The 27,898-nt window shown below is 55.1% G+C and overlaps 3 protein-coding genes across 6 annotated transcripts; 2 read left to right on the top strand and 1 right to left on the bottom strand.

The window, feature by feature from the left end:
* Positions 1 to 80: 80 nt before the first annotated feature.
* CCER2 (coiled-coil glutamate rich protein 2) lies at positions 81 to 2,785 on the top strand. The gene is made up of 5 exons (XM_058529278.1): positions 81 to 240; positions 446 to 486; positions 627 to 714; positions 1,023 to 1,543; positions 2,166 to 2,785. Exons 1-5 carry the CDS (start codon positions 81 to 83, stop codon positions 2,253 to 2,255), a joined length of 900 nt encoding a protein of 299 aa, XP_058385261.1. The 3' UTR covers positions 2,256 to 2,785.
* NFKBIB (NFKB inhibitor beta) lies at positions 2,601 to 10,798 on the bottom strand. 2 transcript variants are annotated; one of them, XM_058529275.1, is made up of 6 exons: positions 10,566 to 10,798; positions 5,180 to 5,285; positions 4,765 to 5,098; positions 3,780 to 3,868; positions 3,372 to 3,688; positions 2,601 to 2,749 (listed from the first exon to the last, which is right to left on the bottom strand). In XM_058529275.1, the coding sequence occupies exons 1-5, from the start codon at positions 10,742 to 10,744 to the stop codon at positions 3,380 to 3,382; spliced, it is 1,017 nt and encodes a 338-aa protein (XP_058385258.1). In that variant the 5' UTR covers positions 10,745 to 10,798; the 3' UTR covers positions 2,601 to 2,749; positions 3,372 to 3,379. The 2 variants fall into 2 exon arrangements, with proteins under 2 accessions (XP_058385258.1, XP_058385257.1); XM_058529274.1 differs by having other exon boundaries at positions 3,428 to 3,688; positions 10,566 to 10,793.
* Positions 10,799 to 11,116: 318 nt separating this feature from the next.
* Positions 11,117 to 27,888, top strand: SIRT2 (sirtuin 2). Of its 3 annotated transcripts, XM_058529268.1 has the most exons (16): positions 11,123 to 11,197; positions 12,033 to 12,079; positions 15,041 to 15,089; positions 15,351 to 15,464; positions 17,769 to 17,810; positions 17,964 to 18,070; positions 18,194 to 18,250; positions 18,562 to 18,630; positions 23,245 to 23,374; positions 25,111 to 25,170; positions 25,483 to 25,538; positions 25,696 to 25,772; positions 25,859 to 25,910; positions 26,547 to 26,617; positions 26,760 to 26,826; positions 26,926 to 27,888. In XM_058529268.1, exons 1-16 carry the CDS (start codon positions 11,182 to 11,184, stop codon positions 27,079 to 27,081), a joined length of 1,170 nt encoding a protein of 389 aa, XP_058385251.1. In that variant the 5' UTR covers positions 11,123 to 11,181; the 3' UTR covers positions 27,082 to 27,888. The 3 variants fall into 3 exon arrangements, with proteins under 3 accessions (XP_058385252.1, XP_058385251.1, XP_058385253.1); XM_058529269.1 differs by lacking the exon at positions 12,033 to 12,079 and having other exon boundaries at positions 11,117 to 11,197; XM_058529270.1 differs by lacking the exons at positions 12,033 to 12,079; positions 15,041 to 15,089; positions 15,351 to 15,464 and having other exon boundaries at positions 11,141 to 11,197.
* The last annotated feature ends 10 nt before the right edge of the window (positions 27,889 to 27,898 follow it).

The following is a 27,898-nucleotide window of genomic DNA, read 5'->3' as shown; positions in this document are numbered from 1 at the left end:
CCCATGAATAATTGAGGGTCTCAGGCAGGTCGCCATCCCGCAGCTGTCGCCCTGCCGTGGGCGGGGAGGGGGCAGCGGTGATGTCACCTCCTCCCCTGCGGGGCCATGGGCCGGTTATAAGGAGCTGCCACCCAGCCTGCACAGCGCTGAGCACTCCGGTCGGACGCCCTGCCATGCAGCGCCGCAGGCCCGCCCCTGTGCTGCTGCTGCCCCAGCTGCTGGCACTGCTGCTGGGGGCGGGTGAGTGCCAGAACCCAGGGGACCTCAGCAGCCACCGGGGAGCAGGGTGACTATGGGTGGGGACGGTGCAACACAGTGGGGTCGGACTAGAGACTTCCAGGTGGGCCCGGGAGGGGGCTTGTGGGTACCAGGACACCCTTGGAGCTGGAATCAGCACCGGGACAGCGCCCGGGCCCAAGCCCAACACCATCTCCTTCCTCCACAGCCACCACGGCTCCCTTGGCGCCCAGACCTTCCAAGGAGGAGGTGAGGAGGGTGGCCCCCTTGCCCTGCCTCACATCCCTGGTGCCCTGGCCCTCCCTGCCCAGCCTCCTCCATAAACCTTATCTCCCCTCTAACCCCCATCTGCCCTGCCCTCAACCTCCCCTCTGACCTTTCCCCCCCAGCTGACCCGCTGTCTGGCAGAGGTGGTCACAGAAGTGCTGAAACTGGGCCAGGCCCAGAGAGGCCCCTGCACGGCTCTCCTCCACAAGGGTAAGGAGCCCCCACCCCACCAGGGTCTGCCCGGGGCTGCCTGGAGGAAGGGGTGTTCTCTTCTCATTCGAGAGCCCTCCTGCCTGGGCTGGCACGGCACTGCCCAGAGGGTCCAGCCTGATGGAGCCTGGGCCCCAGCCCCACCCTGGGGGCTCCCTGCAGAGGAATGGGGTAGAGACAGAGAATGTGCTCCAGCATGCCACCCTCCTCTCCCTGTCCTGGGCAGTCCCCCTGAGGGACCTCGGGCAGCCCCCAGCTCTCCTCTGGGCCTGTCTCCAGGTCTACTGCATCCTCTCCCTTTCCGCCAGAGATGTGTGGGACAGAGCCCTATGGCTGTGCGTCCACTGAGGAGAAAGGCCTCCTGGTTGGGGACTTCAGGAAGCAGGAGCCTGGGAAGACAAGGTCCAGCCAGGAGGTGAGGGACGAGGAAGAGGAGGAGGCAGCAGAGAGGACCCACAAGTCTGAGGTGCGGGAACAGGCCATCCGCAAGCAGCTGCACGGCCGGCTCCGCCAGGAGGACGACCGCGAGGAGGAGGAGGAGGAGGAGGAAAAGAAGAGGGGGCCCGCGGAGACCTTCAGGGGCCTGTGGAAGCGGCGTCTGGAGGGTGGAGGGGGGCCCCAGAAGCGGGTGGCGGAGCAGGCCAGTGACAAGGAGACGGCCCAGCTGGCGGCAGAGGAGAAGGGCGTGGAGGTGCTGGGCGGGGGCCGCAGCCTGTGGCAGGGGGCCGAGGGGCGTGGAGCAGAGTGGCCGGAGAACTCGCCGCACCACCACCTCCGCCAGCCGGACGCCGAGGCCAAGCAGGAGAAGGACGAGGCTGCCGAGCTGAAGGTGAGTGGAGGCGGCGGCAGGGGCACGGGGTGGACCAAGTGTCAGAATTGCTACCAAACAGGGTTGGGCCACAAACAGCAAGATCCACCACAAATGATCACAGTGATCAGGACTAGGGAGCAGGGCCTGTACTTGACCAAGATGGCTCCCATACCGGGATCACAGGAACCACGACGGCCACCCTGACTGCAGACGCGTCCCCGTTAGCCACCACTGCCAGTCCAAAACAAGCAAGTTGGCCACATGGAAAGTGGCCGCCGTGCCTGGTTCACTGGGCTATAGAACCATTGCTGGGCCATGGAAAGCGAGATGTCACCATGATTGGTGGTGGTAGCCACAATGGCCATCCCATCACAAATGGGTCATGGTATCCGGGTTGGGCACCTTTGCTAGTCCCACGTCTTGGCTGTTGGCTCTTAAGTCAACACAGACCTCACGCGTTGGCCAACAGAACTCTTCTAGGGTTACAGCGACCGCTGTGGTCACCATCGCAATCCATGATGACCAGGATGACCACTGCTGGCTGCCATTGTGCGAACTCATATGGCCACCATCATGGGTGACCACTGAGGCGGCCTGCCCTCAAAGGTGGGTGCTGACCACCCATTTCTGATCCCACCAGGAACATGATATGGAGCGGCTGGAGCGCATGAGAGAGGAGCTGAAGAAGGCCACAGAGATGTTGGGGGAGGAGCTCCAGAGGGCAGGCTGACCCCCGACCCCATGTCCTCCTTCTTCCCGACACACCCTACGGCTTAGGACTGTTGACCCCCAGAGCCCCCACCTGACTTGGCACCCGCTCCACTCCCCCACCTGCAGGAGTGGGGACAAGGGTGTGCCCTGGGACCAGGCCTGAGGGGCCAAGTCTGAGCTGGGGAGAGGTGCTAGGCTCAGACTGACTCGGGAAACACCCCTGACACCAGTCTCACCCACTCTGACCCTTCCAGGCGAATAAAGCACAGAGAAAACCACCCAGGCGTATGTGCAGCTCTTGCTTTTGGAGGGATGGGGCCCAGGAATAAACTAGAGGACTGGGAACACGGCCGGCAGTCGAGTCTCTGTGGTCAGAACTGGGATTTTATTAAACTGGAAATTCTATTAACAATGAAGTCAGACAGGGTCTTCAGGGAGAGTTTTTGAGGCTGGGGTGGGAGGTAGCGGGTTCTGGCGCCGGCCTCTGTGGACCACGATGTCGTCGTATTCATCCTGGGGGCAGAGGGGACAGGCAGAGGACCTCAGGCGGCTGCCACCTGCCAGCTGCCCTTCCGCCCACCACTTTCAAGGTCGCCTCTCCCCGGCCTGTGTCCTCCCCCGCTCTAAGACTGCTGCTGTTCCAGCTTCTCAGCAGCCACAGCCCCCGAGGTCTCCCTCTTCCAGCCCCTCCCTCTGCGTTTACCCAAATGCCTCAACCCCCACATGCAACGTCATCCCCTGCCCGAGGCAGTGTCTCTGCTGCCTGGGCTCTCCAGTGAAATCTCACCGCCGGCTAAGGTCTTTCCCCAATGCTGCAAGTGTTCCGATCACTGCTGCCCAAGGTCATCTTCCCGCAGCCTGAGTTCTACTCTTGCTCACTCCCCACGCTGCCCCCCCGCTGCCTATGGTTACCAGTCACGACGACTGAGGCCTTTTCTCTGCCTCTGCCTGAGTTCTACCTCTGCCACTGCCTTCATTTCTCAACCACCGCTGCCCAAGTTCTTCCCGCCACCCCTGGCCAGGTCTCCCCTGATCACTGCCCAAGATCACTTGCACCGCCACCTGAGTTCTCTAATTGCAGCAGGCCAAGGTTGGTCTCAGCGTGCTGCCTGATGCCTCCTCCCCCTCTTCCTACCTGCCCGTTTACCCTGACCCCCCAGCTGGGCCGCCCGGTCTCTTCTCCTGACTCACGCCCTCGTCCCCACTGTCGCTGTCACTACTGCTGCTGCAGGGGCCAGGCCTGTCGTCCTCCTCCTCGGGCTCAGGCGCTCCATGTGCACGGAGGAGGCGGGCAAGGATGGGGTTGGGCCGGAGTGTGGCGCTGCCCAGCGGGGTGCGGCCACCGTACATGCGAGCAGCGGGGTCGGCGCCCGCCCTCAGGAGAAGCTCCAGCACGTCAGCTGCCTGGGCCTCCACTGCCAAGTGCAAGGGGCTCCGGCCGCACGTGGGCTCCTGCGGGGGGCAGCAGAGAGGTCAGAGGAGGCCCTGCCCCATGCTGGGGACAGCCCCCACCCCGCCACACCTTCTCCCCAGGGCGGCTCACCGGTTTGTTGAGGTCAGCTCCGGCCTCCCGGAGCAGTCGGACCATCTCTGCATCTTTGTGGATGACGGCCACATGGAGTGGGGTGTGGCCTGGGGACAAAGGGTCTGGTGTCAGACAATGGAGACAATGCCATGCTCCTGGGGGAGGGCTTCATGGCCTGGGGGTGCTCAAGTTTGGGGTCTGACTCCTGAACTCCTGGGTATGTCGAAGAGGCAGCTGCCTCCCAAATGCCTAACTCTCCGGTGCTGGAGAGTGCCAATGCCTGGGTTGTGGGGTGTCTGGGGCCTACGGGGGAGGAGCCTGGGGGCTCCAGATGGGAGGCCTGGACCTTGGGGCCAGGAGACCTGAGTCTCTGATCCTACTTCATGAAGGACCTGGACCCCAAATTCCGGGGCCCTGAGTAGTTGAAGGGCCTGTGACCTTGGGGGGTGGGATGGGCCCTGAACACTGGGTCCTGGGTGATTTCAGTCCCCCTGGAGGAGCCTGGTCCCAGGCAGTTGGGTTTAGAGATGGGGGAGCTGAGACTCAGACGCCAGGGCCCTGGGTAGATGGGGTCTTTTTTCTCATGAGGCCTGGCCACGGAGGGCTGACCCCGAAGCCAGTGTCAATTTCTGGGAACCTGGGCTGCCAGTTTCACAGAAGGCCTGGGCCTTGAGTTCCCCTGTCCTGGGGGGTTTAGGATCTGTGGGTGGTGGTGATGGGGCTCCAGGGTGACCTGTACCTTCCAGCTGGGGAGCCTCAGCCTGACAACTGGATCTTAGCAGCTCTAAGCCTGTGGGTGACAGGTCTGGGGTCCCCAGCTGGGGGTCCTGGGTCCCACATGTCCATTCTCAATAATCTGGGGCCTGAGCGGGAGTCCTTGGTCCTGATGCCTGGGTCCCTGAAGCCTCAGGATTATTTCCCAAGGGGCTGGGTCTTGAGTCAGGAGAGCTGAGCTAGGAGCCCTGTCTGGAGCCTGGAATCTTCCCAGGGCTGGGAACCTCACCTTCGTAGTTTTCAGCCTCCAGCTGTAGCTTCCAGTCCTCCTCACTCTCATCCTCCTCCTTCTCCAAGTCGGGGTTGGGGTATAAGGCAACAGGAGCAGGGTCAGTGTCAGGGGTGTGGTCAGGATCCTGGGCGAGGTAGGTGCTGGGGGCTCCCCGGGGGCGCCGGGGGCGGGGCTGGAGCAGCGCACGAGCGCAGGCATGTGCCCCCACGCGGCAAGCCAGGTGCAGCGCTGTGTGGCCCCCACGCTCCGCCACGTGCAACCCGGCGCCCGCTGCATACAACTTCTCCACTGTGGATGCCTCCTCCAGGATGGCTGCCAGGTGCAGGGCTGTCTGCAGGGGCAGAGGGCAGGGATTAGGGGTCACCCTGAGAATCCTGGCCCCCAAGACCTACACTGTCCCCCGGTGGCTCACCTGGCCCAGGTCATTCTGCAGGTCCAGGTACTCAGTGCCAGCTGCGAAGCCCAGGAGGAAATCCAGGAAGGGCTCGTGCTGATGAATCACCGCCAAGTGCAGTGCCCTGAGGACAAAGACCAGGGTCAGAGGGCAGAGGTCAAGTACTCTCATATTCCTTCGCTCAACAAACATGGAGCACCTACTGTGTGCTAGGTATTGTGACCACAGTTCTGGAACCAGCTGTCAGAAATCTAGGAGAGTCAGGTCACAGTTAATTCAGCAAATTTGTTTAATCAATATTTATTAAGTAGGACTTCTACTTCCTCCCAAGATGAAGTAACTTGGACCAGATTTCCCTCCCATCTGAATCAACCAAAAAAATCAGACAAAATATAGTATATGAAACAATAGTTTTCAAGACCCTGGACATCATGCAGTGAATGACAGTGATCCTTGAGAGACAGGAAACCAACGACATGAGCCCTTCAACTGAATGCCACAGTGCGCTGTGTTGAGAGTTTCCAAGCCACAGAGCAGAGGTGGGGAACCCAGGCAGGGCCCAGCAGACGGCCTGAGGCGAGGAGATGGTGCTGAGTGTGGGGGCAGCAAGGTGGCTAGAGTCATTGAGCAGAGACGTGAGAGGACAGTACCCCACAGGAAGAGACCCTAGAGATCTGCAGGGGGCCTCTTACATATTTAGGAGAACACTGATCAGTGCATGGGTGTGAGGAAACTACCCTAGTCCAGGGGAAAAACCATCCAAAAGGATTAGAGAATCACATCCATTACTCACACGGAAAGACCCATAATTCACAGGACACTGGGTAGAATACTCAGCAAGGTTTTACCTCAGTAGTGGGGAAATCAGTCCTAGACAGACCACTGCTCAGGACCCACCTAACAACTCATAAAAGCAAAATGCAAAAGGATCAAGCTACTTGCAAGTAATTTAACTGCAGCCCAGAACAATATGCAGGAATATTTATAGGAATACAAGATATCCAGCCTAGCAAGGTAAAATCCACAATGTCTGGCATCTAATCAAAGATTACCAGGCATACAAAGAAGTGGGAAAACATGGTCCATAATGAGAATAATCAATCAATTGAACTGACCCAGAAATGAGCCAGATATTAGAATTAGCAAATAAGAATATTAAAACAGTTCATTTTAACTGTATCCCATACCCTCAAAAAGGTAAGTAGAGACATGGATGATAAAAGAAAAAGACTCGAATTGAACTCCTAGAGACAAAAACTAGTGTCTGAAATGAAAAATACACTGGATGGGATTAACAACAGATTACACATTGCAGAAAAAAGGATTCATGAACTTGAAGACTTCATGATAGAAACTATCCAGGATGAAACACAAAGAGAATATTTCAAAATGAAAAGAACATCAGTGAGCTGTGGGACAACTTTGAGCAGCCTAACACATTTGTAACTGAAGTCTCTAAAGAGGAGGGGCATAGACAAAATACTGGAAGAAATAATGTCTGGAAAATTTTCCAAATTTGATGAGAACCATAAACTCGCAGATCCAAGAAGCTCAATGACTCCCAAGAAGAAGAAATACGAAGAAAGCTACACCAAGGCCCATCGTTAAAAATCTGTTCAAAACCAATGATAATGATGACAAAGATCTTAAACGCAGCCAGAGAAAACAATCTTAAGTACAGGGGAATAAAAACCAGGATGACAGCAGATTTCACGTAGGAAATAACACAAGAGAACACAATGGAGCGACACTTTGAAAATACTCAGAGACAGACTGTCAACCTAGACTTCTTTAACCCAGCAAAACTATCTCAAAAACGAAGACAAAATAAAGATGTTTCCAGATATACAAAAGCCAAAGGAACTCGGCAGACCCACACCACAAGAAATGTAAAAGGAAATCTGCAAGCAAAAGGAAAACGCTCCAAAATGGAAATATGGATCTATCCAAAAGAATAAAGAACACTGGAAATAGTAACTATATGGATAAATATATAAGTTGTTTTCTCTTAGTATGTGAGTCTCTTTAGAAGACAACTTTTAAAAAATAATTGACTGTTTAAGCAAAAATAATAACAACATATGGTGGAGTTTATAACATATGTATAAGTAAAATGTATGACATTTTACATATACACAAAGGCCAGGAGGGGACAAATGGAAATATACTATTCTAAGGTTCTTTTACTCTAGGTGAAGTGGCACAACATCACTTGAAGGTAGCCCATAATAAGTTAAAGCTGTACTATCCCAGAGCAGGAGTCAGCAAACTTTTTCTGTCAAGGGCCAGGCAAACATTTTAGACTTTGTGGATCATATGGTCTCTCTTGCACCTACTCAGCTCTGCTGTTGTCATGCAAAAGCAGCCATCGTCAATATGTAAGTGAATGTGGCTCTATTCCAAATGAACTTTATTTATGGAGTCTGAAGTTAGAATTTTACATAGTTTTCACTTGCCACAAAATATTCTCCTTTTTATTTTTTTTCAACCATTTAAAAATGTAAAAACCTTTCTTAGCTCACGGCCATACAGAAGCAGGTGGCTGGCTGGATTTTGCCTGGAGGCCATAGTGTGCCAACCCTTGTCTTTCAAAGCAACCACTAAAAATAACAAAACAAACAGTTAAAGCTGAGAAGCCAACAAAAGAAATACAATGGAACAATATTTACTCCTTCACAAAGAAGGCAGAAAAAGAGGAAAAGAGAAACAAGGAAGACATAAGTATAAAACTAATAACAAGCTGATAAACTTAAACATAACCGTATCAATAATTAAATTAAATGTAAACGGCCTAAACACTCCAATTAAAAGGCAGAAATTGTCAGGTTGACTTAAAAAGTAAAACTCAACTCTATGCTGCCTACAAGAAACATTCTTTAAATATAAATATTAAAAAATAGGTTAAGGGGGCCGGTCCCGTGGCGTAGCAGTTAAATGCATGCGCTCCGCTGCTGGCAGCCAGGGTTCGGATCCCGGGCGTGCACCGATGCACTGCGTGTCAGGCCATGCTGTGGCGGCGTCCCATATAAAGTGGAGGAAGATGGGCACAGATGTTAGCCCAGGGTCAGTCTTCCTCAGCAAAAAGAGGAGGATTGGCATGGATGTTAGCTCAGGGCTGATCGTCCTCACCAAAAAAAAAAAAAAAAAAAAGGTTAAAAATAAAAGGGTGGAAAACGATATACCAGGCTAACACGAGTCACTCAAAAGAAAGCAGGAGTATTTTCTGATCAGACAAAGTAGATTTCAGAGCAAGGAATATTAGCAGGGATAGAGAAGGTTATATCATAATGATAAAGAAATCAATTAATCAAGAGGACATAATAATCCTAAACATTTGTGCCTCTAATAACAGAGCATCAAATTACATGGAGCAAAAAGGAGAAATAGACAAATCCACAATTATTGTTTCAGATTTCAATACCTCTCTCTCAACAACTGATATAACAAAGAGACAAACTCAACAGCAAGGATATAGACTTGAACAATGCTATAACCAACACAACCTCTAACTGACATGTAAAGAACACTACACTACCAATAGCAGAATACACTTTCTTTTGAAGTGTACACACAACATTCTGAGCCATAAAACAAGTCTCAATAAATTTAAAAGGATTCAAGTCATACAAAGTATGTTCTCATCCACAATGGAACTAAATTAAAAATCAATAAAAGAAAGATATTTAGAAAGACTCCCAGATATCTGGAAACTAAATAACATGCTTCTAAATAATCCACCGGCCGAAGAAGAACTCAAAAAGAAATTAGAAATTATACTGAATTAAATGAATTGAAATGAAAATAAAGACACACAGGGGCCTGCCCAGTGGCGCAAGTGGTTAAGTGCGTGGGCTCCGCAGCGGCGGCCTGGGGTGTGCTGGTTCGGATCCCGGGCGCACACTGACGCACTGCTTGGCAAGCCATGCTGTGGCGGTGTCCCACATAAAAAGTGGAGGAAGATGGGCACGGATGTTGGCCCAGGGCCAGTCTTCCTCAGCAAAAAAAAAAGGAGGATTGGCAGATGTTAGCACAGGGCTGATATCCTCACAAAAAAAAAAAAAAAAAAGAAAAGAAAAACACACATATCAGAACTTGTGAGATAGTGCTAAAGCAGTACTCAGGGAAATTTACAGCACACGACACCTTGATTAGAAAAGAAGAAAGGTCTCAAATCAACAACCTCAGTTTCCACCTTAAGAAACTAGGAAGAGAAGAACAAATTAAACCCAAAGTAAGCAGAAGAAAGGAAATAATGCAAGTCAGAACAGAGATCAATGAAATAGAAAGAAAAAAAAAATAGAGAAAAGTAATGAAACCAAAGCTGGTTCTTTGAGAAGATCAATGTTTACTGAGTGCTCCTATGGGGAGACAGGAGAAAACACAACACACAAACCCAGGGACAACCCCCCCTCGGCTTTTACAACTGTTGTTCCTTCTCCCTGGACTGCTCTTCTCCCCAGACAATCTACTTGTCTCATTTTCCCGCTTTATTTTTGTCCAAAGAACTTACTGCTTTCTAACATACCACTTTTCTCTCTTTTTCTTCTTTCATTTCTTTCTGTCTTAGTTTCTTCCCGTCTTTCGCTTCTTTTCTCTTTCTTTCTTTGTGCCTTCCTCCATGTCTTGTCTGTCTGTCTTTCCTTCTGTCTCCCTTTCATTCTCTCTTTCTCTCTCTCTCCCTTTCTTTCTCTTTCTTTTCTTCTCTCTCTCTCTTTCTCTCTCTCTTTCTTTTTCCTCCCTTCCTTCTTGTCTGTCTGTCAGTCTGTCTGGCTGTCCACATACCTCCACTAGAATGTATGCTCCACAGGGCATATGTTTTTGTCTGTTTTCTTCTCTTGCCTTATTACCAGCACCTCAAACAGGGCCTAGAACATGGCAGCGTTTGATAAATATTTGTTTAACAGATGAATCCCTGCTGTCACAGAGCCTATATTTTCTCTTTGAATGTAAGATTTGAAAACTAGTGCTCAGAAGGTGGGATCTTAGAGTCAAAGGCCAAGTATTAATTGGGAAATCAAAGAAAAAGGCTCATAAATCAAGAGCTAAGGATCAACGATCATATTTGGAGATTAGAGGTCAGGAAGGGCCTGCCTTAGCTACAGTTCTAACAAAGGTCTCCGGACTGGGGTCAGGAAGGTTAAATTGACTTTTGAGATCAATGGATAGGGATGTGGAAATCTGAGAACCTGAGTTCAAGAAAGAACGGTCAGAAATTATTGGATTAGGATCAAAGCTGGAGAGGAAATTGGTCTTATTAAAGGTTAGGACTTGGGGGTTAGAGATCAGGAAGTCAAGCATCAGAAGTCAGATTTAGGATGAGAGGTTGGGAAGCCGGGATCAGAAACTAACAGGGAATCAGATGTCGGATCCTAGGGCCCGGTTAGGCAACCTAAGGTTCACTCACGTGTCCCCATCCTCAGTGACGTATCCGAAGACGAGGGGCGCCCACGACAGCCCTGGGCCCAGCTCCGCGCCCAGCCCCGGTCCTCCGGGGGCCGCCGCATCCGGACCCAGAGAGCCCAGGCCGCTGTCGCACCATTCGTCGGCGTCCGAGGCTTTCCCCAAGCACGCGACCCCGGCCATGGCCCCCGAAGCCTCAGGGGCCCCCAGCGGCCGCCCGCCCGTCGCTGGGCTTTGCCTGGATGTCTGGCGCTTCCGCCCTGCGGGGAATTCCCCAACCCGCCCCCTGACTCACCCAATCAGCGTGGGCTAAATAGCACATGCCCCACCCCCGTACCACACTGTGACCAATCAGAGTATTCAGATGGACTGCGGCTCTCTACCCATTCCCACATTTTCCGGGCGCCCTTTACCAACATGGCTGCTGGCGCGGGGCACTCTGGAACTCGTAGTCTGGCCCTCGGGAGTCTTCATTACCTGAGAGGCTGCGAAAGCTTGTTTGCGGCCGCGATGGCTGCTGGGAGTTGTAGTTCTCTGCCCTATGTCTGTCCCTCCTGTTTCCGGTGCCGTCACGGGACAGAGCAGTCGGTGACAGCTCCTAGGGCTCCCGCCCCGCGTCCATGGCCGAGCCGGACCGTGAGTCGGGGGCCCCGGTGGGAGGGTCGGGCCGCGCCGGGGCCTGGCTGAGGGCTGCAGGCCCCGGGGCCCGAGGGTGGGCTTGATGGGGCAGCAGATAGGGGCTGCGTAGGGGGGCGAGTGGGACTCGGCGGGCCGTTGCTAAGTGATCCGTATTGCTAGGTCGGTGGGTTTCTGGGTCGCGAGGTTTTAAGGGTCCGTTTGCCACGTCCCCCAAGTTACCCATGATTGCGTGTTTCTCGCACCTTGGTCGCTAAGGACCTTCGTTTCTAAGGACTTAGGTTGCCGCGGTCCCGGTTGCTAAGGGTATCTGGTTGATGGAGGGAGCTGTAGGAAGCTAGGGGACCCCTATATCCCCTCCTGTCTCTTCCCTCTAGTTCCTGTGCCTCTCCTAAACCTACCATTCCCACCACGCCTCCTCTCCAAACCTGCCTCCAGTCAGAGTATCTCTCATCTTCTCTTACTTTCTAAACTTCCCTCTGCCTGTAAACCTGACCCTCTCCGCGCACACACTCGCATACTATTATGTCCTCCCTACCTCCTCCTGTCTTCCTCCATGCCCTATATGCTTTACTTTCTCCTCCTTCTCCTAAACTTTCCCGTCCCAGCCTCTGTCCCTCACTAACCGCCTCTCCCCCCAGCCCTCTCCACTCAAATAAGATCTGCTTTTCCCCATCCCCTCCCTCCCTCTACTCCGTTTTTACTACCACTGCCCCCACCCCAGTATAACTAGGTTGGTGAGTCTTCTTGCCCCCTGCTCCCCTACTTTGAAGCCCTTCATTCCCCCTAACCATTCCCCCCACTGTAACCACATCTACTCCCCCTCCTCCCCCAGCCTCTGACCCTCTGGAGACCCAGGCAGGGAAGGTGCAGGAAGCTCAGGTGAGATGGGGAAAGGGTGGAGGGAAGGAGAGAGATGTGCTTGTTCCCACACCCCACTCCCCTGGGGGAGGTGACAGAGGGGAGACAGTTATCCCAGGGCCCTCAGCTCGCTGCCCCAATCCCTCACCCCACCTCCCCGGTCAGCCTCCTGGGGAATGGTGGATTCTGGGGACTGTCAGAGAAGGTCGTGCAGCCTCAACCCCAGGCCCTCTCCCCAGATCCCTCCCCCACCTCCCCACCTCCGCCAACCTTTCTGAACCTCATTTGTGTCATTGCTGGAAGAGACACGTATCCCATCTGGTCCCTGAACTCATGGATCTCATGGACAAATGACTAGAAAATGACCCTACAGGGCGATTATGAAAGTAGCTCAGGGCACTGTGGGAGCCCAGAGGCAACTTTGTGGGGTCACAGAGATTCCAGCCAGTCCCTTCCCTGGAGGAATCCACAGGCTGGTCTAGGAGTCAGACTGAGGTACAGACACATCATAGTAAGTGAAGAGTGCCTTAGTGTTTCCTTAGGCAAGATGAGAAGTGATGTTCCACGCAGAGGGTCCAGCCTGTGCAAAGGCTGGAGGGGCGTGAAAGAGGGTGATGTGTTCAGTAGTCGGTGGCTGGGGTGGTCAGCTACTTATATTCATGGGTACTTACTCCAACCAGGTGCTCTGCTTAGTGTTCTATATGCATCATCGCATTTCATCTTCCCAGCATCCCTGTGCGTGGCAAGATCTATCGTGGCCATTTTATAGATGAGGAATTTGAGGCAGAGTTGTCAAGCCTCTTGTCCTCTGTTTGCAACCCACAGCACTTGACACACACAGTGCCTTCCAGATGCTTTGGGGAGAGGTAGATAGGCCGCCTCACAGAGGCTCGAAGGCCCCGCCAGCACCTCCAGCTCCCCCTAAGCCAAGTTGCCCCCACGTGCTGGGCAGGGCCCTCGAGTCCTTCCACAGAGCCTCACTGTCTGCAGCCTGAAAGAGTGCCAGCCCACCCACAGACGCGAGGCTGCTGTTCAGATGGGGGACAGAGCAGAGCTGTGACTAGAGCACCCCACAGCTGCCTGCAAGAGAGTATAAGAGCCTCCATCAGGCCGGGGCTTCTCCCTCTGGCTCCCCAAGCCGGACTACTGTCAGAGAAAAAGGTTGCATGTTAAAAAGGAATCCTCAGTCCCAAAGAGAGAGATTCAGGATGTAAATTGCAGCATTGTCTGTGACAGGGCGAAACTAGAAACAGCCGGAATGGCTGTCAGTAGACGGGTGAAATGAACTATGGTGCATCCTTACAATGCAACTCTGTAGCTGCTTAAAAGAAGGAGGTGGGTCTATAGTGTATTGTTCCAAGGAAAATGCAGGGTGCAGCATCGTACTATGGTATGACCCATTTCTGGAAAAATAGTGAGGTTTCTATGCAGAGAAAAAATCTGGAGTAATGATTGTACTGCTAATAGCAGTTGTTATCTCGCCGGGGTGGGTGAGAGAATTACCAGGCAAGTGCCCAAGTTATACATTGTCTAATGGTCAGAGTTTTTGCAAAGTTTATATAATCTTAAAAAGCAATAAAACAATTTAAATATGTTTAGAAAGGAGGTTCCTATACTAAAAGGCTTGGAACCTGAGAGGGAGTAATGGGGGAGAGGGTTGTAGGAGGGGTTTAAGCAGGAGAGTGAGTTGGTCAGAATTGTGTTTTTATGAGGTCTGTTGCAGGGCCCAGCCCTGGCCCAGCACACAGCAGGTATTTGTTCAGTGATGGATAGTTCTGGAGCTCCTGCCAGGTGCCAGACCCTGTTCTTGTGCTGGACGTCCAGGGGTGAACACGCAACATCCCTGCCTTCGTGGAGCCGATATCGTGGTAGACTCTGGCTGTTCATGATCAGATGATTAGACCGGAGAAGCCAAAGGGAAGGGTCTTTGCAGTGGAGGCGAGCGGGCTGACCCGGACAGGCCATCACGAGGAGGGTAGCAGAGTAGACCGGAGAGACCGAAGCTGAGAGCCTAGGGCCCCTGGTGGGAGAGGACGGGCTAGACCAGCTGGAGCCCTGGGAGGGGACACATTATGGCGGGAGGGGAGGGGAGGGAGGCGGGAAGTGTCTGGCCGACTGGGAAGCCACGCTAAGATGGGACCCAGGAGGAGGAGCAGGTGTGGCAGAGATGCTGAGGCTCGTTTGGGACTCGGTGGGAGTGAGGGGCCTGGGGTCCCTTAGGGGGAGGCATCCAGGAGGCTGCGGGAACCCTGGATCTGGGGACAGAGAGGTGACATCGTCAGTGACTGGGCTGAGGCCACTGGCAGGGATGAGGCAGCCCTGGGAAGGTGGAGAGAGACAGCAGGGAGGGCCGGGGACAGGGCCCTGAGACCTGCAATCAGGGAGCCTGGCCGAGGGGAGGAGTGGAGAAGGGCAGTGGAGGGATTGGAGAGGTGGTGTCAGGGCTTCAAGCAGGAGGGCGAGGACCGGGGCCTTCCCACTGGGTTATTCCCAGGAATGCCTTTGAGGAGGGCTGTGGGGTGCTGGGACGGGGCGAGACCCACACCACAGGGGCCAAGAGGGGCGCAGGGCGTGGCTGTGGACACCAGGCACGTGATCGTGACCATAGCCACCGCTTCCTGAGCACTCGCCCCGCAGGGTGCTGTTCTAAGCACCTCACGTAGGTTAACTTACCTCATGTCACAGTAGCCCTCCGAGGTGGGCGCCCTCGGAGCTCCATGTCGAAGATAAGGGGAGCCGGGACTCAGAAAAGCGAAGTCGCTCGCTCGAGATTATGCTCCTCCGAGGGGCAGGGCCAGGTCTCCACTGCAGGCAGCCTGTCCCAGTGCCCACACTCTGGCCCCCAGCATGCCCCTCCACCGCCCCTCGCGTCTTCGGGCCCACCTCCCAGGCAGAGCCTTTCCCCCAAACCCCGGTGTCACGCCACTCCCCCTCCCTCCCTAACCCTTCTGGGGCCTGGCCACCCCACCCCACCCCTTCCAGGACTCAGACTCAGACACTGAGGGAGGAGCGGCTGGCGGAGAGGCAGAGAGTGAGTATCTCCCTCGGGAGCCCACCCCGGGGGGCGGTTTAGGGCAGCGATCTGGGTGACACCCCTCACCTCCACCAGGGGTGACATTCACAGTAGGTAAAATGGGTTCGCTGCCAGCCCCTGGAGGCCCCTTGCTGGGCCAGGCATCAAGCCTTTAGTTGTGGAAAGGGGGGTCCCCCAGGACTGGGGCAGGGACACTCAGGACATCTGTGTACCCAGCTGAACGCCCACCTGGCCACTGTCTCTCTTCTTTTTGGCCAGTGGACTTCCTGCGGAATTTCTTCTCCCAGACGCTGGGTCTGGGCACCCAGAAGGAGCGTCTGCTTGACGACCTAACCCTGGAAGGGGTGTCCCGCTACATGCAGAGCGAGCGCTGTAAGTCCCCTGCCTGCATGGGGCCCCAGGTGACTTCTCTGCCCCGACCACTTGAACCACTCATCTTTTGTTTGCAAGTAACGAGAAACCCAACTCAGCCTGGCTTTAAAAGAGCCAGAAAAGGAGTGTGTTGACCCTGTAACTAAAATCCAGCTTTAGGTATGGCTGGATCCAGGGGCTTCCATGTTGTCAAAAATTCCTAACCCTCTCTGGAGCTGCTTTCTCTGTGTTGGGTAGCTATGAGTACAAGTTTCGCTAGCCTAGCAGCTCCCACTGAAGAGAGCTGCTTTCTCCCAAATATCTTCCATATATTTGTTCAAACAAAAGAGCAGAGATTGGCTCCACTTGCCTCAGGTTGGGTCACATTCCTACCCTGAACCAGTCACTATGTCTCTGATTGGCCAGACCTGGGCCACATCTCCATTGCTGAACCAATGACTGTGCCCTCATTGGCCAGGCCCATTTGATGGAATGAATATAATAGTAATAGTATCTACTCCATGGGGTTCTTAGGGGTTAAATAAGTTAGTATAGATGTGAATGCCTGGAACAGGGCCTGGAACAGCATGAGCTATGTGAGTGCTCCCTGTGGTTATTGCTACAGGAGGCTTGTTTCAGGTCTGGCAAAGAGGTACCTCTCTACTGGGCCACCATGTCATTTCTATTTCTTGGTGCGGGTTGAGGTCAGCAGAGTCTGAGAAACCAGGCCCTCGGCACTCCTCGACGAGAACAATCGCCCCTTTGAGGGTCCTGAAGGGCCTTTTGTTGCGGGCGTCTTCTCCACTTTCCCTGACCTCCAGCTGCTACCGTCTCCCCCCTCGAGCAGCCGGGCCGCCACCCTGAGCCTCCCTCTCCTGGGCGGGCCAGGCAGCCGCCTGCAGCCATCTTCTGGCTTGGGTGGTCCCCAGAGAACGCAGGCAGTGGCCATACCGCATAGGTTCCTCCCTGCGTCTGGGTTTTAGGATCATTGGCTCATGAGGGCTGTCTATGAGGGGATGGTAATCAATAACAACAATTAATTGAGTCCTGGCTGTTTGCCAGGCACGCGGCTAAGCACTCGGCAGGCATCCTCTCATTTGGTCTTCAGATTACGCTGTGAGGTCATTACAGGAGTGATCTGGACAGAGGAGGAAACTGAGGCACAGAGAGGCTGTGACTTGGTGCAGGGTCACACAGCTGGCACGAAGCAGAGTCAGGACTCGACTCCCTGACTCCAGAACACATGCTCCCTCCCACATGGCCCCCACTGGCGCCAGCCGGGCCTGGTCTGATGGCATCCCCGAGACGAAGCCAAGGGACTTGTGTGTGCCCGTGTGCCCAGCTGACACACAGACGCCAGGGTACCGGGGGAGGGCTGCCACCCGCCAGCAGCTGAGGAGTTAGCAGGGCGATGGCACAGCCCGCCATGCCTGTCAAATGATTCAACCCTCCAGCGTCTTCCTGTCTCCTTTTCTGAAAGCTGGTGGCAAGGGGGAACAAAGTACTTCTAGTACACGCATCATGGGCGTAAGACATTTAGTACAGTTGACTCAAAGAATCGCAGCAAACACATACACAGTGTTTACTCAGACCTGAGCTTTCCGTGAATTAATTCTCTCAAAAGTACTGTGATTACACCCATTTCACTGAGCAGGAACCTGATGCCCCGAGTGGGGATCTGAACTAAGACCCCCGCTGGTGAGCAGGAGAGCCGGGATTTGCAGCCCTTCTCCACTCTGCTGTTCAGTGGGCGTGGCCGAGAGTGGCAAATCTTTGGTCTTTCCCTGCAAATGACCAGTGGCTGATGTGTGTTTGCAGAGTAATCAAAGTCATACGATGAAGACTGTGTATGATATGCTAGAAGTAGATGATCCTCCAAGACTGTGTCCAGACGATGAAATGTGCCCAGAGATTTCTGCAATGACCCGCAGCTCTTCTGGGAGCCCCCGCCCCAGCCTTCTCACTAAGATCTTGTGCCTTTTTGTCTGGATCGAGTTAGGGGGAGAAACTCTCTCCAAGTGGCCTTTTCTCGAAACTAAGCTGGTATAATTTCAAGCAGGGGATTCTTTGTTCCCATGCCGGCTCCTCGACCCGTTGACTCTGTGACCCCTCCCCTCTCTGGGCCTCGGTTTCCTCATCTGTACAGTGGGGATGTTAACACCACCCGCCTGGAGATGGCTGGGAGGAGCGTTCATGCATCTGAAATGCTTGCCCCAGGGCCTGGCGCGGAGTAAACGGGCAGCGGGCATCAGGCGCTGTGATGGGTGGTGTTATTTTGTGGCTGAGCAAACCGTGTCGCGTGCTCCATAAACTCCTCTCCTCCAGGTCGCAGGGTCATCTGTTTGGTGGGTGCTGGAATCTCCACGTGTAAGTGCCCCCACCCCCAGTAGCCGCTCCCAGCTGGGGCGCCCCTTCCAGGGCTGGGGAGGAGCAGTGCGGGGGCCCTCGACTGGGAGCGTCGCTGTAGTATAGACGGGCTGAGGTCCCTGATCAGATTGCTCGCTGCCGCTCGTCCCCCAGCCGCGGGCATCCCAGACTTCCGCTCCCCGTCCACGGGCCTCTATGCCAACCTGGAGAAGTACCGTCTTCCTTACCCAGAGGCCATCTTTGAGATCGGCTACTTCAAGGTGTGTGCTCTCCCCCAGGGAGGAATGTCTGTGACCATGGGGGAACGGGGTCTCCTGGCTCCAGCTCTCATCCCACCTGGGGCATCTGGTCGCCCACCTGCCCTCTGGCTCTCTCTCCCACAGAAACATCCAGAGCCCTTCTTCGCCCTGGCCAAGGAGCTCTATCCTGGGCAGTTCAAGGTGAGCTCTTTTTTGCGGAGGGACAGGAAAGCTTGTGGGCAGCAGGTATGGGAAGGCCCTCTTGGACCCATATCATAAGGTCATGAAGTCCATGGGCTCTGGGCCCAACTCCTACTCCCCCATTTCCTGCTCTCGTGACCTTGAGCCTCAGTTTTCCCATCTGTGAAATGGGGATAATGCTGGTCTCTGCCTCACAAGGCCAGTGTGATGGTTCCATGAGGTGCAACAGGCATGGAACAGTCCCTGGCAGGGGCGACGTGTGGTGGACGTCCTCTGTTCTCATCAGCATCGTTGCGATTGCTCCCCTCCAGCCGACCGCCTGTCACTACTTCCTCCGCCTGCTGAAGGAGAAGGGGCTGCTCCTGCGCTGCTACACGCAGGTAGGCAGGGCCGCGGGCGTCCTGGAGGAGGCGAGCAGCCCGCTGTGCCCTGACACCTCAGGGCCTGAGAGCTCAGGCCACTGCTTCTTTGTCATGTGACCTGCAGGGAGTCACTTCCCCTCTCGCAGCCTCAGTTTCCCCTCCTGTAAATCAGAGGCCAGAGCAGCTTCGCTCTCTCAGATCTGTGGTGACGTGGCAGCCACCTCCTCTGAGGACCATGTCCTGTGTACCGAGAAAGGACCCCATGTCTGAGGGGCCACGTATGCACTGGAGATTTTCTGTTAGAATTTTCCAGCAGATGACATCAATCAAACAAAGCCAGTTCACTCTGACAGTTTTCCAGCTAATGGATGTCATGTGTTAAGGAAGAGGCCCCTTCCTGTAATTTGCATAGAGGCCTGAGATGTGCCGTGGGGACATGGCTCATTCACGTCAGGCGCTTAGCCGGGGCCTCGCCCTGGGGACTCAGGCGAGGATGGCTTACACTGCTGGCTTCTGGACCAGTCGGCAAGACTCTTGGGCTCTTGCAGCCCTAAAAGTAAAAAATGTTTGCAGCTCTACCTCTGTTTTATGAATATGTATGGGAATGACGCGATGTACTATAATGCTGATATGGTGCATGTTATAATTCATTCCTCAGAGCCCCAAATTCTAAATCGAGAGAACATATGAATATAGATAAGGGTTCCAGTGTTTTCATCCTGCAGCTGGCAATTCTGCAGCCTCAGAAGCTGCCAGCAGGGGGAGGATGATCCTTTTTATTTTTAGATCCAGTTTCTCAAACAGGGCAGGTGCTCCCGCCTGGGACTGGTGGTGGCAGTGGGGCAGGGGAGGGGACCGTCTCCTCTTCCAGGAGGAGCCCCAGCTCAGGATAAACCTGACCTTTCTTGCTGAAGAGTCAGTTTTATCCACAGGACGTGGCTCAGGCATGACAGGAAGAGCTCACTTGAAGCCAAGTGCCTTGTGTGTGTGATTTCGTGAACTCCTCCCCATGCCCTGCTGGCAGCCCTGTTTGTCAGCTTTGTGACAGTGTTTGCTGAGTGCCAGCCCAGGGCCAGGGCCTGCTAGCAACGGACACATCCCTGCCCTCCTGGGGCTGACACCCTAATGTGGGGAGAGAGAGCGTGGATGAGATGGAGAAGCAGCATGTGGAGTGTGTGAGGTGGCCAGAGGTCTATGGAGCACGGCTGAGCAGGAAAGCGGAGTCAGAGCGCTGTGTGCGTGTGTATGTGGCGGGTGCTGTTGTAAACAAGGGAAGGCCTCCCTGAGAAGGGGACATTTATACAAAGACCTGTAGAAGAGGAAGGAGGGAGCCATGGGATACTCTGGGAAGAGAGTGCATTCCAGGCAAAGGGAATAGCCAGTGCAAAGGTCCTGAGGTGAGACTGTATTTGGCGTATTCAAGGAAGCCCGAGAAGCTGGATCTGCGTGAGCGAGGAGGACAGGCGTCGGAGAGAATGGAGGAGCTGAGGTCAGGGAGGTAACGGGTGGACCATGTGGGGCCTCGCGGGCCGCAGGGAGGGCTCTGGCCTTTCCCCTGAGTGAGATGGAGCTCCAGGAAGGCTCTGAGCAGGCAGGGATGTGACCTGACCCAGAGGTTCACAGCATCCCTCTGGCTGCGTGTGGGGGGACAGACTGTGGGGGCCCTGGGGAGGGGGCACAGAGACCGGGTGGAGGCCGCTGTGATGGGCCAAGCAGGAGAGGATGGAGGCTGGGCCAGGCTGGGGGCCGTCGAGGGGGAGAAGTGGGCGGGTTATGAACCCATTTTGAAGGTGGAGCAACTGGACTCGCCGATGGATGGGACGTGAAATGATTCGTGAGAGCAAGAGAGGAGTCGGGGACGGCTGGACGGCTCTCAGCCCGAGCTACTGCTTTTTACTGAGATGCGGGACGTGCAGGCGTGGGGCCGAGGAGGAGTCTGGTGCCAGGCCCGTTGGAGGCCTCAGGTGGAGAAGTGAGCAGACAGTCGGACGCAGGAGTCTGGACTTGAGCTGGAGAAGCAGCGAATAGACAATGTTTAAACTCACCAGACGGGATGGGATCGCAGAGGCCCCAGCATGAGAAACGCGGGCCCGGGACGAAGTAACCCATCGGGGCTGTGCGGAGCGCTCCCTCCCCAGCTCTGTCTCTGCCCACGAAACACACCATCCGCATGCTTTCTTCACCTGAAGCCAGCATGAGCACATCCTGGGGCCACTGTGCAATGTGCACGCACGCCCCCCCTCCTCGCACCGTGCAATGCACGGATTTAACTACCCAGACGTATTCACAATGGCATATTACACAAAATAGATAAAGGTGGAAAACCATTTTCCACTCCCACCTTTCAGGAAGCCATTTTCTTCCCAACTCGTCACCTTCTTCTTCAACCTCAGCGCCTTTTGAGTACTGACCCAGTTTTCGGGAACACATTGTCTCCAGGTCTTTCTGAATTGTGATGACGCAGCACTTTTGAAGCCCTGGATGATGCTATTTTTATCTCGAGAGACAGTATCCATTCAGACGGGAGAACAGCTGTCCTGTTCAGTCAAGTCGCTGGGATGGCCCCGGCAAAGCAGCGCCGAGTTGTTTTAAATACATGTATGACATTTCCACTAGACATAGGGGTCCTGGCGTTTTTTCGCTTGACCCCATGTCTGGGAGACCCTTCTGTATCCACATCCACAGAGCACCTTCATGCTTTTGAAAAGCTGCCATCAGTGGTGTGTCAGTCAGGGACACAATGTTGCTTTTTTTGTGTGTGTGTCTGAGGAAGATCAGCCCTGAGCTAATATCCATGCCAATCCTCCTCTTTTTGCTGAGGAAGACTGGCTCGGAGCTAACATCTATTGCCAATCCTCCTCCTTTTTTTCCCCAAAGCCCCAGTAGATAGTTGTATGTCATAGTTGCACATCCTTCTAGTTGCTGTATGTGGGACGCGGCCTCAGCATGGCCGGAGAAGCGGTGCATTGGTGCGCGCCCAGGATCCGAACCCGGGCCGCCAGCAGCGGAGCGCGTGCACTTAAGCGCTAAGCCGCGGGGCCGGCCCTGGGGACACAATGTTTTGAAACAAAAAGTGAGCCAGGGATTAAAAATCAGGAGATTGCACTTAACAATCCAGACTTCAGGCTCCTTCTGAAAGTTGGGAAGAGCCGGCTGCACCCTGGGTGGCTTTCCCAGGGACAGCGTTGGCTGGAGCTGAGTGGCCACTGTCAACTAGGAACGGCCCACCACTGCCCAGGGCCCACCTCCCCACCTCGCCCCGTTTCCTGCTGAGGTCAAATGCCAGTTGCTGTGTGTCATCAAGTGTTCGATGAAGCTTGTCCTTCAGTAGAGAACTTCCTTGGTCCCCAGCCCCCAGCTTCCCGCCCTAGAGGCCACTGTCGTCGCCTGCCTCTTGTGTCTCCTCTGAAGATCTTCTGCCCTTGGGCAAGCAAATACACAAATTCATATATAGTTTTTCCACATCGTGTACCCACTGCCTTTGTTCTTCTGGACCTTTAACATCTTGCAGAGATCGTTTCGTATCAGTCCATCGGGTCGGCCTCATTCTTTTTTGTTTGTTTGTAGTTTCTGTATCAAAAGTGGCATCCAAGAATAACAGAGGCGTCTAGGCAGTTCTTTTCCATGTTATTTAGTTGCACGCACACTGCGTCCTCACGTGCAGGGGAGGAGGCTGAGCAAGTAACAAAGGTACCACTCGGATTTCTGATAGAGGGAGGGGAAAGCCACAGAGTCTGGGAACAGTGACTCTTGTCTGCGTGTTTAGGGGACAAGCTGATTGCTGGCAGGGAGCAGAGCGAGCAGTCGTGGCCGTCTGCTCTTGAAAGGGAACCCTGTCCGTTGTTCACGGAGCCTCTGGGGGAGCTTGTGGGTTCAGCTGTGGGCCACGTGTGATGGGCCATCTCTGTGGAACGTCTGCCAGCGTCCCCGTGAGCACCTGTCCCAGCAGCATTCCTCACAGACAAACAAAAGCTGTGCCAGAGGGGCTGTGTGTTTTGAGAAAAATGAGAGAGCACAAATGTCTATGTGGAAGAGAATATTTTTGCGTGTTTAATAAGGAATGTATCTCTGTCATAAAAGAATGCAAGTTAATATGCCATCTATGAAACAGACCATAGTAAGAAACCTGACTGCTAAATAGGAAGACAGTGTGATTCAAGCCAAATAATCCCTCCTGATTTGTTTATTTATGTTAATGCTTGGCCAGGGCTGCCACGTACAGCTGTGCAGGTTGGGTACTGCACAAGGATGCCACGTCTGAGAGGGCTCCATTTACAGTGGAGACATTGTAGATTTGTACATTTATTTCAACAAATTTCTGGCAGGTGGCACTCAAGTGTGGGGTTCTAGCAAAACAAATTTTCTGAAAAGTGGAAGCAAAGTGGCCTGAAGTTGCAGAAAAATGCCATATGGGCTGGTGGTAGCAGTGGGCCTGGGGTCACAGACATTTGAATTTGGGCCGCTGCCTTTAAGCATCTATGACCTTGACCCTCTCAAGGCTTTCAGGCACACCCTGCCCCTGCCTTCTCGGCCTGTCTCCCTCGTTCCTCTTGGCCACAACTCCCTGCTCCCTTCTGCCCCCTGAGGGGTGCGGTTCACTCCTGAGTCTCTTCCCTCCGGCTCTCCCTCCAGAATATAGACACCCTGGAGCGAGTGGCAGGGCTGGAGCCCGAGGACCTGGTGGAGGCCCACGGCACCTTCTACATATCGCACTGCGTGAGCCCCGTCTGCCGGCGCGAGTACACGCTAGGCTGGATGAAAGGTGAGGGCCCGCAGGTTATCCACGAGGGCCAGGGGAGGCCTCCCGCCCCCCATCCACTCCTCAGCGCCGGGAACAGGGTCTCCACCCAGTGGGCCCCACTTCTGTCCCACACAGCTCTTTTTCATGGATAATGTCAGCCCCCAGAGATTTGAGGTGGCACTGAGGGTTCATTGCTCCCAACACCAGCTCACAGCCAGGTTATAACGGATGGAAGCTCTGGACCAAAGTCAGCCACACACAGAGATGTCCATTAGCAGAGAGGCCCCCAGATGGCCCTACAGCCTGTCTGTGAGGCCGTGAAACCCCAGCTCTTTGTTCTTCGAGAGGCTCTGCCCCCATCTTCCACGAGGGGCTCATCAGGGCAAATGCAACTGCATCCTAAGAAGAGCAGAACTGTCCGGTAGAACTGTCGGAGACGAGGGAAATAGTCCATGTCTGCATTGCCCAATATGGCAGCCGCCTGCTACATGTGGCTACTGAGCGCTTGAAGTGTGGCTAGTGGGACCAAGGAACTGAATTTTAAATTTCCTTTAATTTTTATCAGTTTAAATTTAAAATGGCCAGCACTGTGCTGGAGGCCCAGGATTCAAGTGGCCCATTATTCAGATTCTGGCGAGCAGAATCTATGGAGTGTGGATCCAGACACAGCCCTGGTCAGGGAAGAAGGCTGGGGGCCGTCCCTAAGGGGTGCAGACTACAGGGCTCACTAGAATCAAAGTCCCTGTTCATGGAGGGGCAGAGTGTCCAAAAAAAAAAATTCAGCCGATCCACATTTCTTGAATGCCAGCGAGGGCCTATTTCTGACGTCCATTGTGCGGATTAAGAAGCCGTCTATTTCCCCCGTGGAAACCCATTTCTGACTTTCTTTATGCTGATCTCACAAAGCCTCTGGTGTCCCCGTGAGAGCGGGACAGCTGCAGCCCTGTAGGAGGCCCCGGAGTGTGGCCTTCTGACAGAGCGCCAGCTGACCGCCCCGGGCCGAGCATCCTGAATAGCCCGCTGCACGCAGCTGAGGGGGCTGCACAATTCACGGTACCCCCGCCGCCTTTCACTTCCAGCAACATCATATCATCACCCACAGAATAACATGCTGTCGATGCACAATATTTTAAAGTAAATTACAGACACAAAACAGTGCCCTGTGAGTATCTGATGAAGGAATGAATGGATAATTAAACGAACAAGCTAGGATTCTGTGGGTTGCAAGTCACCAAATGCTTTCAAGCTTCCCTCATCAATAAGCAATAAGAAGCAGGATTGTCATAAAGATGGTGTGGGGGGGGCTCTGTCACAGAACCCGAGGGTGGGAAGCAGCTGTGCCTAAGGATTTGTCCCCGTCCCAGGGTCATCTGCATATTCTTCCCTGGCTCTCTGCCACCAGCCTGGGACCCGCCAGGCCCCTCTGAGCCAGGATGAACTAGGGCTGCCCTCAGAGCCACACTGGAGGAGATTCTCTCCCGAGTCCAGATCCCCGGGTGGGCTTGGTGATGCCCTGTTAGGCGCAAGCGTCTGCCATCTGATTATTCTTCCATCAAGAGCTGGAGCCTGGGGCTGGGGAGGTGGGGGCAGTTCTCTGAGAAGGAGGGGTCCTCTCTGGGCAGGCCTACACCTCGGGAGGTCCCCAGTGACTGAGGCGTGTTTGTTGACAGTGAAGGAAGGGGCGGGGGGGAGGGGCAGGGCAGCCCCCGTCCCGGAGCCCCTTACCTCCGTCTGTCCCTCCTCTTCCCCACGCCCAGAGAAGATCTTCTCGGAGGTGACTCCCAAGTGTGAGAAATGTCAGAGCCTGGTGAAGCCTGGTGAGCCTGGGGCCGGGGACCCACCCAGGTGGATTTGGGCCGGGAGCTCCCCAACAGCCCTGCCCCAAGATGGCCACACATCCCATCCACCCCGCCTCTGGCCCCCCTCCCTGCCTGGCCGGGGCCCCAGATCTGTCCCAGGGAGAGTGGGTTCTGTACCCCTGGCCTGTCCCCGCTGCTCCACACTGCCACCCAGCCCTCGGGTCTGCCTTCTCTCCTGCCTGTTCTCTCTCTGCGTCCTCGTCTCTGCTTCCCCCCGTTTCACTATCTCTGCTGTCTCTGTGTCCGTCTGTCCCTCTCTCTCCGCCTCAGACATCGTGTTCTTCGGCGAGAGCCTCCCAGCGCGTTTCTTCTCCTGCATGCAGTCGGTAAGTGTCCCCACCACCGCCCCCGGCTCGGCCCACGGGGCGCGACCCCAGGGAAGGGCGCTTCCCCAGCCAGCGGCAGGTGGGCTTGCAGTGGGGGCGGGGAAGGCGGCCCAGCCTGGCGCAGGGTCCCGGAGCCCTCACTGGCCACCCCCCCCAGGACTTCCTGAAGGTGGACCTCCTCATCATCATGGGCACCTCCCTGCAGGTGCAGCCGTTTGCATCCCTCATCTGCAAGTAGGTTGGGGGTCGGGGCTGTGGGGGGCTGCTGGGGACCGGGGAGCCGCAACAGGTCCTCACCACTCAGCTCGCCGTCCCCTCAGGGCGCCCCTGTCTACCCCACGCCTGCTCATCAACAAGGAGAAAACTGGCCAGGTGAGTGGCTTGGGTCCACACCCCTCCCGCCTTCCCTCCTCCTCCTCAGCTGGGTCCCACGTTCCCTCCCACTGGCTTCCTTGGAACGAGGGGATCCCCCTCTCTAGGGGACCCCAGTACTTTGGGATTCTGGAGCCCAGAGGGGTCAGGCTCCAGGCTCTTCTCACTCTGGGTCACAGGCCTCTGGGTCAGTCAGGACCTTTTGAGGAAGCGACAGAAGCACGACTTAGAGTGATGTAAGCTAGAACAGGAATGATGTGCTTCCCGGGACTGAAGAGTCAGGGCCAGCCAGACCCAGGGCCTTCAGCAGTGCGTCGGGAGCACCACCCCTCTCTCGGCTCTCTTCCCGAGGTGGCCTCACTCCCAGGCAGGGGCCCCCTCCTGGCAAGGGAAGTTTCCTCCAACAGGCAAAACATACCACGTGCCAGATGCTGTTCTAAGCATTTTTTATGTGTTAACCCACTGACAGGACAACCCTACGAGTGGGTTCGATGATTACTCCCACTCGACAGATAAGGAAACTGAGGGTCAGAGAGGCCAGGTCACTGGAGCAGAGTCACAGAGCTGGGCTACAAACCCAGGCCACCTGGCTCCAGGTTCTGTGCTCTCAGCTCCCCTACCCCCCGTCCCCTGTAGACTGACCCTTTCCTGGGAATGATGATGGGCCTTGGAGGAGGCATGGACTTCGACTCCAAGAAGGCCTACAGGTGAGGCTCTGGCCTGCGGTGGGGGGTGGAGCCTGCAAGGGACAGGCCCAGGTGGGAGGGAGGGCATGGAGTCACACAGACAGGGCAGAGCTGGCGGGCCTGGGACCAGCCTGGGAGCTCTGACTCTCTCACCTGCCCGCAGGGACGTGGCCTGGCTGGGTGACTGCGACCAGGGCTGCCTGGCCCTTGCTGACCTCCTCGGATGGAAGGTGAGGAGCCTGGGCCCCCCCAGCCCACCCTGAGCCCATTCCCTGGACCTAGTCCTGCCCCACGGGTCCTCTGACCTTTGTGAACTTTGCCCCCTGCAGGAGGAGCTGGAGGACCTTATCCGGAAGGAGCATGCCAGAATAGACGCCGAGTCGGGGTCAGGGAGCCCCAACCCCACCACTTCAGCATCCCCCAGGACATCCCCACCGCCCGCCAAGGAGGAAGCCAGGGCCGTGGAGGCTGAGGAACCCCAGTGACAGCTGCTTCCTCCGGGCAGGACGCCCAGCTCCTTTGGGACAGCTGACCCCCCACCAGCCCTGGCCTCCTCTAACCTTTAGCTCTTGTCTGGGAAGCTCAGAACATTTCCTCAGTCTCTTAACCACTCCCTCCAAAAACGGGGGTCCCAGACCCCCTGACCCCGGCAAATCTCTAACATCTCCTGGGGGCCGAGGCTTGGGCAGCCTGGCTCTAACACTCAAAGCCTCTAACCACCCCTAGCCGTGAGGCCCAGCCTCCCCTAATCTCTAACTGCTCCCAGGGGCCAGGGGGGTGGGGGCCTGCAAACTTCTAACTGTCCCAGGATCCCACGACAGGGGTCCCGGGGCCCCCATGCTCTCTACTGCTCCCAGGGGGCTGTGGCCAAGCAGACAAAATCTAACCATCCCTGGGTGGGGTGTGGGCCCTGCAAACATAACTCACACCCAGTGGGGGAACCCCCAGTCCCTGCCTCAACTCCCGAAGTGAGTGCCAGGCTCCCTTCCCTCAGGACCCACTTCCCATTTGGGGATGGACAGAGGTGTTCCTTATTGGAGAGAAATTAAAAACAAAAAAACAACTCACAATCAGCTGTCTGGCCTCGCTGTTCATTTCCATGGGCACCCAGGGAAGCAGCGGGAGGGAGGGGGTTAGATCTCAGGCCACGAAGGAAACCAGAACATCTACAGGCCCGTGTGAGGAGCAGAGCGAAGGTGCGGAGAGGGGACTCCAGGCTGGCAGGAGCCTCGTGGCTCTTCTCCCAGGCGGCCAGGGTCCCTTCCTCCACAGCCCGGTCACCCAAGGCCTGAGCCCCCGGAA

The sequence above is a fragment of the Diceros bicornis genome, chromosome 34 (genome assembly GCF_020826845.1).
Source record: "Diceros bicornis minor isolate mBicDic1 chromosome 34, mDicBic1.mat.cur, whole genome shotgun sequence".
Lineage (NCBI taxonomy): Eukaryota > Metazoa > Chordata > Mammalia > Perissodactyla > Rhinocerotidae > Diceros > Diceros bicornis.
The sequence above is the reverse complement of the archived record's forward strand: the minus strand, read 5'-3'. Positions and strand labels throughout refer to the sequence as shown.

Bases quoted from the DNA above. Each gene is read 5' to 3' on its own strand.
- CCER2 (XM_058529278.1), top strand. From the start codon at position 81: ATGTCACCTCCTCCCCTGCGGGGCCATGGGCCGGTTATAAGGAGCTGC. The intron at 487-626 runs GTGAGGAGGGTG...TTTCCCCCCCAG, and splicing joins CCAGACCTTCCAAGGAGGAG to CTGACCCGCTGTCTGGCAGA. The intron at 1,544-2,165 runs GTGAGTGGAGGC...TGATCCCACCAG, and splicing joins ACGAGGCTGCCGAGCTGAAG to GAACATGATATGGAGCGGCT.
- SIRT2 (XM_058529268.1), top strand. The intron at 17,811-17,963 runs GTAAGTGCCCCC...CTCGTCCCCCAG, and splicing joins GGGTGCTGGAATCTCCACGT to CCGCGGGCATCCCAGACTTC. The intron at 26,827-26,925 runs GTGAGGAGCCTG...TGCCCCCTGCAG, and splicing joins CTGACCTCCTCGGATGGAAG to GAGGAGCTGGAGGACCTTAT.
- NFKBIB (XM_058529274.1), bottom strand. From the start codon at position 10,744: ATGGCCGGGGTCGCGTGCTTGGGGAAAGCCTCGGACGCCGACGAATGG. The intron at 5,099-5,179 runs GTGAGCCACCGG...CTGCCCCTGCAG, and splicing joins TGCAGAATGACCTGGGCCAG to ACAGCCCTGCACCTGGCAGC. The intron at 3,869-4,764 runs GTGAGGTTCCCA...CTTTGTCCCCAG, and splicing joins GGAGGCTGAAAACTACGAAG to GCCACACCCCACTCCATGTG.